The sequence below is a fragment of the Mytilus californianus genome, unplaced genomic scaffold (assembly GCF_021869535.1).
Source record: "Mytilus californianus isolate M0D057914Y unplaced genomic scaffold, xbMytCali1.0.p SCAF_75, whole genome shotgun sequence".
NCBI lineage: Eukaryota > Metazoa > Mollusca > Bivalvia > Mytilida > Mytilidae > Mytilus > Mytilus californianus.
The window spans coordinates 1-10817 of record NW_026262729.1 but is presented as its reverse complement, the minus strand read 5'-3'; the positions used below and the strand labels follow the sequence as shown (position 1 = coordinate 10817).

General features: G+C 33.0%; 1 protein-coding gene across 1 annotated transcript; it reads right to left on the bottom strand.

Annotated features, from left to right (window-relative positions):
* Positions 1-865: 865 nt before the first annotated feature.
* Positions 866-10782, bottom strand: LOC127710388 (L-amino-acid oxidase-like; the record flags this gene model as incomplete). Its single annotated transcript, XM_052216219.1, is given in 5 exon segments — positions 866-1562; positions 3789-3903; positions 4696-4905; positions 8514-8618; positions 10590-10782. Coding segments are annotated over 5 exon segments (1313 nt in total), but the record flags the coding sequence as incomplete, so codon positions are not given.
* Positions 10783-10817: the final 35 nt, after the last annotated feature.

Below are 10817 nucleotides of genomic sequence, written 5' to 3'. Positions count from 1 at the left end.
GATACGATTTTTAAGACGTCCGAATCATTAAGTTTTACACATTTTCAATGAAGAATGTACGATTAATCAGTAAATGATCTCAACCGCCATTTTGTTATAAACACACTCAACATTTCAAAATCTAATTCTACTAAAAAAAAAAAATAACACATGCACGGGAGAAAAATAAAAATGTTCTGGAAACAATACGTAAAATAATTACTAGATGATATATAGTAGACTGTTTCATAAATAAGTCTTATTGATATAATTATATTTGTTCATTTTGTTCATTGTGTTATAATTTAGCTGTTACAGTAATTAAAACTAATATTAATTCAATATAATGATGTTTACCAGAAAACAACCCTAGCTGGATTTCTGGTATTAATAAACAGGAACTCTTCACTAGAATGCTAGACTCGTGAAGAACATTGTTAACAGCAGAAGTGCAATTTGTTGTTGAATTAAAAAAAAAAGTCCTGCCTATGCATGAAATATTTCCTACTGGACGTTAAGCTATCAACAATCAATTAATCTACAATAAATAGCAATTTGATCACATTTGTGTTAAAATCGTTTAACAATTAGTACTGTGCAATTTAATATGTTTTAGTACCGAAGAAAATTTTGGGTGCAATTTAAACAGTTTTAGTACTGAAGAAAATTTTGGGTGCAATTTAATCAGTTTTAGTACTGAAGAAAATTTTGGGTGCAATTTAAACAGTTTTAGCTCATTTACTGCATTTGATTTACCTCTGAAGTATAATTTCAGTTGAAACCCCTTCATAATGACACGCTTATATTAGACAGGTTTTATTTTCAAAATGCAAAGGTGTGAAAGGGAAAGGACACACACGGACTTTAGAAATAAAGGTACAATCCACAACGTTTTACTCTTTACTTTTTAAACCAAAATATGGCATAACGAGCTCCACTACTTGCAATGCTGAGTTAGAGTCATATGACAATGAACGAGAACTGAATGCATTTACAGCAACAAATATCTCATCTTTTTTTGACGGCTTTGTCATCTGTCTTTCAACGTCCGGCCATATATAACCTGGCATCCATAGTTGCCACGCTCCACCGTACGGATAATTCTGCCAATAACTTATAATTCCATTTATTGGAGGTGGTATGTCTGTGAGTGGCAGTCGATATATGGCAGACAAATATTTCTCTGTAACTTTGACTATTTCTTTTCCAACGGAGAAGACATTATCACTGCTATTTATATTACCGTGTTCCCTTTCAATTAGTTCGTTCCAGTATGGTATATCACCATCATTGTACATGGGTAGAAGTATAGACTTTGTAGGATTAGCTTTTGATGTTCCGAAATCGTAAGTTTGCTTTAATGGGGTATCTGATATAGCATAATCTGAGTAAACCGGGGATCTCCTCCACCATGGACAATTGTACGCGAGAAAAAATTTTCCAGCGCTGACATCTTTTACTGCTTTGGTTATGTATTCTCTGATATGAGGTTGATACAAACCCTTCCAGTTAAGCTTTTCAAGTGATAATCTATTGACTGCGAGGATAACCTTTTTTGCACACTTCTTTATAAAAGGTTTATTCTAAAAACAAAACATATATTTGATTATATTTGCATATTTATTATATACTTTGTAGTATTGTATGTAAAATCAATCAATGGCAATCGTTATGTATCAGGCATCCGTGTGGATATCAGTTACGGCTTGATAGATCCTCATGGAATACAAAGACAAGACGACCCGCTCAAATAGAAATCCGTTTGTTGTCATCTTCCATCCCGATCTGACAAATATTTCATCTACCCTTGTCCGCAAGCACTAGCGTCTTATTGAAAATGACTCTTTCATAAGAGAAATTTTTCCATCACCTCCTGTTATTGCGTATCGCAGACCCAAAAATCTCAAAGATATACTTGTTACATCTTAAATAAAAAAACAAGAGACCTCTAAAATCGGGTGGGGAAAACAATACAGAAGAAGCAATTGTAAGTGTTGTAAAGTCGCCAACACTGAAAACTCTTTCACCAGCACAGTAACAAAGCAGCGATACAACAGATATATAACATCTAATTGTTAAACGGAAAATAATATTTATATTCTTACTTATCGAACTTGCAAGCTGCAATATGTTGGTGAAATAGAAACTAAATTCAACATCAGACTTAATAATCACCGGTAATTTTATAACAAAGGAAGAAACTGCCCAATCACGAAACACCTCTTAAGAACAGGATATATACTTTTGAAAATTTCACCATTCAAATAATAGAGGCAAACCAAAGTTGGGACACCTAGAAAACAGAGAGAGAAAGAAAGAGAAATTTTGGATGCATCAACTACGTACTCTTGAACCTGATGGACTGATTGAGAGAGATGAAACAGTTTTATCAAAAATCAAAGGAATAATTCTTGAACTTCATACTGTTTAACTAACACTATCATTTGTTTTGATCAATTGATCGCAATGTACAATAAGCTGCAAAAAATATATTTAAAGGACATGAACGATAAGCTGCAAAAATTTCTTATCAGCATCCAATATTAATGATGCTAATTTGTTAAGCGAAATATATAAAATACAACAACTATTTTTGTAACACTCATTAGCGTGTTAAATTTACATTCTTAGACATTTATACATAAAATATGTATAAAATTGAGAATGGAAACGGGGAATGTGTCAAAGAGACAACAACTCGACCAAAATAGCAGAAAACAGCCCAAGGCCACCAATGGGTCTTCAATACAGCGAGAAAATCCTCACCCGGAGGCGAGCTTTAGCTGGCCCCTATACAAAAATGTATACTGGTTCAGAGAAAATGGACATCACACTAAACTTCAAAACATATAAATGAACCAAAATTAAAAAGTTTAAAGATTTGCACAACGGCACTAATATATGATGGTAATATACGAAGATGATGTTATAAAATCGTATTGACAACTATATCGACTTAACAAATAGCCTTCGTCAGTGTCAATAATTTTTACAATACTAATTTACAAACAATTAGTAACGCTTCAACCAATACCAATTTATCAATTGTTTAAATGAAATGCTGTTTACTGATCGTTACGTCTGTTCATGCCTTGTCTTTCACGATCAAAATTATCCGTTGCCTGATCTTTCACGATCAATTTTGATTAAGAATCAGCAAAATCATACTTTAAAAAAAAAAAAAAAATATGTTTTTTAATAGAAGTAAATTCAGTATTTCTAAATAGTAATTTAGAAGCACATAGAAGCTGTCATCTAATATTTATAAAAGAGGGGTGAAAGATACCAAAGGGATATTCAAACTAATAATCAAAAACAAACTGACAATGCCATGTCAAAAAACAAAAACAAAACAAAAACGACAAAAAGACAAACAGTACACAAAACACAACATAGAACACTAAAGACGGATAAATACTTGATTGAGACAAAACTAAACGACAAGTCGGTGAAATCAGTGTTAAGATACCACTTAAGGTAGAGAAAAAAGGTTTGTCTTACCTAAAATTAAGGGTCTTATAACACCGGTTTTGCTTAAAACATGTGATCTCTGTAGACTTGACTATATTTTTGAAATGATTTTCGAACTATTTTTCACCATATACCTTTGCTTTCAAGTGATGGTATCACATATGCTAACTTTACTTGATCTATGACAGTGTCATCGCGTCTTGCGTACAAAAGTTTATTCCTGCTATCTATCATGAGTTTATCTATAATAACTATTGGTTATATAATTTTCACTACCATCCCATATTCATCTTAATAATATTTAATATAGTATATCTAAGTTTAGAAAAATTATTTACCTTTATAATGCTAGTTCGTCCATTTCTGGTAATCGTGGGTTCAAAGTACAAGTTGTAATTACTATTTCTCATTTTTTTTATTGCTTTCAAATGGTGATTTAGCTTGATATTGTGCCTGTTAAAATATATAACAAATAAGTATCTAATTTCTGCATTGAACTTTCAAATGAAATCGTTTTTGGGCAATGTTCAGTTTTCTGTGAACACCTTGTTTGGCTATTGTTTGTCTTTTTGCTTCTTATCTCGATTAAAAATTATATCTCCGTATTCACTCATTTTTTATGGTTGGTCGATGCCTGGCAGTTATCACTTAACATTCTCAGTCATTATTGTGTACTGAATTCATGCTATGTTGTTGGTTTTTTTTTAATTTACAGTTAGTATTTTTTACAAACGCAATGTTAAAAATTTATCTACAGCTGAATGAATAAATATATATGTGTGAAGGAAATATATAGTATATCATCAGGTTAATCAACTAATTAGAAAATCGATAAAGAAATATCACTAGTGAATTCCTAAAGACCTTAACACAAAGTTAATATGGAGACGCTTCAGTGAGGAATTATATCTCGAATTAAGAAAGAATATCAGTTTGACGCAATTAGACTTGTGGGATATATACAGTAAATATGTAAAAAACTGCGACTTATGCTTAACTTCTACATAAAAGATTTGGACAGGTGTCATGCGTGAAGCAGGATCTTTTTTCCCTTCCGGGGCACCATAGTTCACCCAAGGTTTTTGGTTGTGTTCGTATAACTACTCATTCTTTAGTTTTATGTTTGGTGATTTGCGGACTGTTGTCTCTTCATCGTTTTCATATTTGGCCATGGTGTCGTCGGTGATAAGTTACTAATGGTTCTTCTATTGTCTTTTCTATCATCTCCCTCATTTTTTGACTCACCTTCGACTCGCCCGAAGGAACGTTTCAAGTAGCTTTTCAGGTATAGAACTAAATCCTGTTGTCACTGTTGAAACTTCATCTTCTTTTTGAGACGGGGGAGATGTCATAACCTCTGCCGATGCACTTACGCCTAAATCTAGGAAAGAGGATGTGTCTCTGATATAATTCTGTGCTTCTGAACTAAGGAATTTATGGTACAACGAATTGATACTATAAAAGAAAAGAGAAAGTGAAATGAGCATTAATAGTATTTATCACACACGTGTGTTTGGCGGTCATTGAGGTGCTATTTCAGCCCGCTATTTTCCCCCTTACAGTGACGTACTGTATATATTTGGGCCATATTTTTTTTTAAATTCCATAAATCTATACATTTCCTTTAGCCAAAACATTTGCCATTCTAACTGAGGATTAACAGAGGATAAGAATGGCATTAATATTTTATTTTCTCTGCAATGACATAGCCTTTTTGGACACAATTTTGTTGGTCTTGTCTTTAGCAATATTAGTCAAATGTCGATGATTCCATCTGTCAGTAAAGGTGGAAGTCATGGAACTTTATATATGATAAATGCATAGTCTTTTTACAAGTATGACTCCAAACTTTGTTCAGGTAATTTATTCCAATCTTTTATAGTTTGGCAGAAAAAAGAAAATTTTAACTGTCTTTGCTGCAAATTTGTCAGTATGTTTGTTCGTGGTAAGACCTGGTGTTTGCTCTGCTTTTAATTAGAATGTCATCATATGGTATGACAATTTTGTTGTTGGTGATTCTATGGAATATGTTTAATCAGCTTTTAAGTCTTCTTTATTGTAATGATGGCCACTGAACTGTGTTTAGCATGTTTGTAACACTTTTAGTATATTGGTATTTAGAAAATACGTATCTTGCTGAACGTCTTTGGACTTTTTCTATGTAGATAATGTTCTGTGTTGTGTAAGGGTCCCAGACGGTGCAGCAGTATTCTAGTTTTAGCTTGGGCTAGATAAGCTAGGTCATTAATGGTCCCTGAGTTTGTGTTGAGATTTCTTCTGATGAATGCAAGGGTCTTGTTTGCTTTAGATGTCACGTTCTGAATGTGTTTGTTCCAATTTAAATTTGATGATATTGTTACTCCGAGGTATTTTGCATTTTCAAATGAATCAAGAATGTAACCGTGCATATTATAATAAAAATGAATAGGTGTTTTCTTTGAGGTCACTCGGAGTATGTTGCATTTTTCAGGATGGAACTGTATTAGTCAGTCTTGTTCCCATTTGATTGTACCTTCTAGGTCCTCTTGGAGTTTTAGGCAATCTGATGTTGATTTTATCCTTCGGTAAATTATACTGTCGTCAGCAAGGACCTGATTTGACTGTGATGTATAAAGTCAGGTAAGTCTTTAATGTATATTAAAAAAAGTATTGGACTTAATACAGTGCCCTGAGGGACCCCTGATGTAACTGGTATTTTTTCAGAGGAATGGTTTTCTAGTATAACTGTTTGTGTACAATTTGAGAGAAAAGATTTTATCCAATTTGTAGCTTGTTCTGATACGCCAAAAAGTTTATATAATTATCGGTTATATGGAACTTTATCAAAGGCATTTGCGAAATCCATGATGATAAGATTGGTTTGTATGTTTTTATCGTTATTTGATTACAGCTGGTGAATTAGTGAAATTATCTGGGATTCGAAAGATCTATTTGCCCTGAAACCGTGTTGCAAGTATGTTGTTTAATTCAAGGTGTTTCATGATGTTGCTTGCAAGTATGTGCTCTAGTAATTTGCAGGAAATACGTGTTAATGAGATTGGTCCATAGTTCCCAGAATGATGTTTTTCTTCTTTTTTAAAAACAGGTGTTACGTTTGCGTGATTCCAATCATGAGGTACTTTTCCTGTTTTTATTGATTTTGTGAAAATTTAGAGTGAGTATGTCTGTGCATGTGTTAATCATTTCTTTTAGCGCTATTCCAGTTATGTTATCTGATCCTGTTCCTTTTTTAGGATTTACAATTTTTTTATTAATTTATAGATGCCTTCTCTGTTGATGTCTATGTTGTCCGTTGTTGGGTGTGTTAGTGGACCTTTGTCAAGGATTACTGTATTAGTCTCAGATGTAAATGCTGATTTAAATAGTTCGTTTAATATATTTGCTTTTTAAAGCAATCTGTATATAGTCAACCCTTCACTTCTAAGAGGTGCAATACCAGTGTTTTTTTGGTCTGGCCTTTTATGAAAAGAGTTTTTTAGGTTGTTTCTTGAACCTCTGATTTTCAGGTCTTGTATTTAAATGTCGAATATTATTTTTTCAATATATTTCTAGTAGGCATTTCGCATTTCTTTCTGTAATTGTGTTTTAATTTGTTTGAATTTGTTAAGGTGTTTACCATCATTGTTGTTCTTTTTATATAATTTGTTTTTCTTGTTTATCATTTTTTTGGTAGGTGTGTTTTATTACCTATTAGGTTGGTTGGTATGTGCTTTTGGATACTTTCTGTTGTTTTTGCTTCGAAGTAATTTTACATAGTGCCTATATCTACTTTTAATTGGTGTTCTTTCATATGTGTGTATGTTTCTTTCAATTTTTTTATACATCGCTCATGCAAAGCTCTGATTCATTTCCGGCTTTGGCTATACTTTTCTTTGTCATTTTAGATTTATCATCTCTTCGTTTGTTTTGATAAGGTTTGGATTTTTAAAATATTTTGACCTCGACCTTTACTGAAGAGACTTTTATTGTCAACAACAGATCGGTGTCTATACAATTTGTAACACATTCATCTATTACCGTTCCTGGTGAAGGTCAATCCAGAAAAGAGCTGAAATCCTTAACATTTTTGAACTATTCTATTCCATACTTTTTGTTTTATAAAATTGAGAATGGAAATGGGGAATATGTCAAAGAGACAACAACCCGACCAAAGAGCAGAAAACAGCCGAAGGCCACCAATGGGTCTTCAACGCAGCGAGAAAATCCCGCACCCGGAGGTGGTCCTCAGCTGGCCCCTAAATAAAATTGTGTACTAGTTCAGTGAAAATGGACGTCACATTAAACTCCAAAACATATAAATGAACTAAAATTAAAAAAACATACAAGACTAACAAAGGCCAGAGGCTCCTGACTTGGGACAGGCCAAAAAAAAAAAAAGATCTCAACCCTCCCCCTATACCTCTAGCCAATGTAGAATAAAGAAACACATAGCATTACGCACAGTAAAACTCAGTTTAAAAGAAGTCCGAGTCCGATGTCAGAATAGGTAACAAAAGAAACTAAGCAAAATGACAATGATACATAAATTAACAAAGGACTACTAGCAGATACTGACATGCCCGCTCCAGACCTCAATTAAACTGATTGAATGATTATGTCTTCATCATATGCAAATCAAGTACAATCCCTCCGGTTAGGGGTTTAGTATCATACCATCATAAAATATATGAGAAGAACATAACCCGTATCATTCCAACAATTGGTTTTATAATAAATGTGTTTCTTTCCAATGCAAAGACCCTATGAGTGAATCAATATTAATACCAAAATATGCAATCCTTAATGACCTGACAACAGTATCGTAAGTTAACTATATCCTTTCCGAATAAGTCTGTTTAAAGGTTTGGTAGCCTGTGAGGTGAATGCCGACATTTTTGTGCTTTGTATAGAATATTACCATAAAATATTGGATGTGAAATACCTGAACGTATAAGATGTCTGCATGTTGATTTATATTTACGAATGATGTCCTTGTACCGATGATAAATTTTAGTAATTATACACCATCAAAAACTCATTAATTTTGATTAATTGATATGAAGAAAAACAACATTAGATACTACCTTTGCTTGTACATTTCTAGTCCATCGACATCTTTAATATAGAATTGTTTAGCATCTTCAGGGACAGGGGTCGTCAGTACGTCGGTATAATTCCTAAACATTTCCCTGAAATTAGATGACAACAGTTTTTGTTTAAACAAATACCCACCTTTTTCGTCTTCAAAGTTGTATACTAATAAAATGTAATCATTGAAATATTTTTTATGACGGGGGATTAAGAATCACTTGCCCAGATGTCAATGCATTTTAATTAAGCATGATATAATTTTTATGTTGACATTTCAGAGATGCTAACAAAAAACGTAGAGTCTTAAATTATCTTCACGGTGTTAATGTATTTGTTAGCTTGTATGGCATCAAGTGCATCTTATTTCCGAATTGCGCATATATTGCATGAAATTTAGTTCAGTATCTTGTAATTTTATGTTAAAACTACTATTATATTCAAATGTTGAGCATGATAAAACGTGATGTCAATGTCATGGGATAAAATTAATGTGAAATAAACACCGTGGATGAGTTAGGGAGCTACCATATGATTTTTTATTGGGGGGGGGGGGGGGGGGGGGTGGGGTAGGATAAACCAATAAAAAAGGCAAGACCGAATAAAGTGAAAAATAAAAAGGCAGGACCGAGATTACAACTAAAAAAAATGCAGGACACAATGTTTAATGCTACCCTCCCCCCATCAAATGGTAGCTCCCTTAGGGTTTCTGTTCTTGCGTTGTTTGAATGTTGCACATACCAACATTCGTTGGTACATTTTAAAGTGAATTAATAAACCTATTGACCCGCGGTTTTTAGACATGATTTAAGTCAAAACAACATCCTCCTTCGTAACCCCTTTTTGTGGAACAAATTATTTAATAGTATCTTAATTGGATTCAAAGCGATTGCATTATTATTATAATCTATGTAATCTTTGAAAAACGATATAAAATTTAGCCGGGGTCAACATACAAGAGGAATAAGCTTCTGTTTTTGTATTAGCAAAACATTTACACGTACTTTACTTGGCCTAGGCTTTTATCTTTTTTTGGTTCGAGCGTCACTGATGAGTTTTATTTTGTAGAGGATTATACGTAATAGATTTAACAACCATGCTGATCATGTTAACCTCGTACCGAAATCCCAATAAAAGAGGGACGAGAGATACCAGAGGGACAGTCAATAATTGATAATATATTTTTAGTTTACTTTGATTTCATTTTGTTTTCTGTGGGTAAAAGTTGGGCTATTATTGATTTCGAGAGGGGCGTTTGAAGATGCATTGACAGGAGGATTATGGCACAAATTACAAAAATCAAATATCAAGAAAAAGGTTTTTAAAGTTATCCAAAATATGTATCAAAATGCAAACATATATAAAATGGAAATGATTATTTTCTGGTTTTTATTGTCGCAATTTCATTCATTTTTCACATTTCGTGGAAGTGAATAATATTCAAGTCTTGAATATTTTTCGGAATTACGCGAAGAAAAAAATTATGTAGATTAAATTATGTGTAAGCTGAAGACATCGCCAGATAGCTCTCAAGGGATGAAAAAAAGGAATATTTAGTCTCGTTTATTCGTGAGCTTTTTTCCAGTTACAAATGCATTCTTCTAATGTAAATGTTTTGGTTTTTTTTTATCTTTGTACTATATGTATAGTATGTTTCCATTTCTCATCAATGCAATATCGTATTTCATGTGCACATAAAATCTCTGGTACACTGATAGTATTAGAGGCTAATAAAGTGTCTTAAATCTAAATCCTTTCTTAATTTTTGTTTTCAATGTTACGAGAAGCCTTTAATAACCGACTATACGGAATGGGTTTTCATCATTGTTGAGGGTCGTACGGTGTCCTATAAGTGCTTATACCTACTTTATTTGTACTCTGGTGGATAGTTGCGTCATTGGCAACCATACCACATCTACTTATTCTATATGCAATGCAACTTGTGGTTTAGACATATAATCTGTAAAACTGTATACCTTAAGTATTTTGATTATCAAATGATTACATTTAAGAATTAAAATATTTGAGTCATACAGATAAAATTAAAATGTAAGCAATTATGTACAATGTACCATTTCAGTTGTTTAACTGGTTTCCGTTCGTTCGGATGTAGATTGTATGGAGTACCAGTACCCCCTAAATCTTTGTACCGTAGATGGACTCCACGTACGTGTACAGTAGTATCTCCTGATGCTCTAGCACCTAAAACGAATTTTTGTACCGGAAGTCCTAGCTCTCGTATGGTATCATACAGTAACTTTTTTGCTGAAAATATACATAATACTAGTATGAGAGATTTA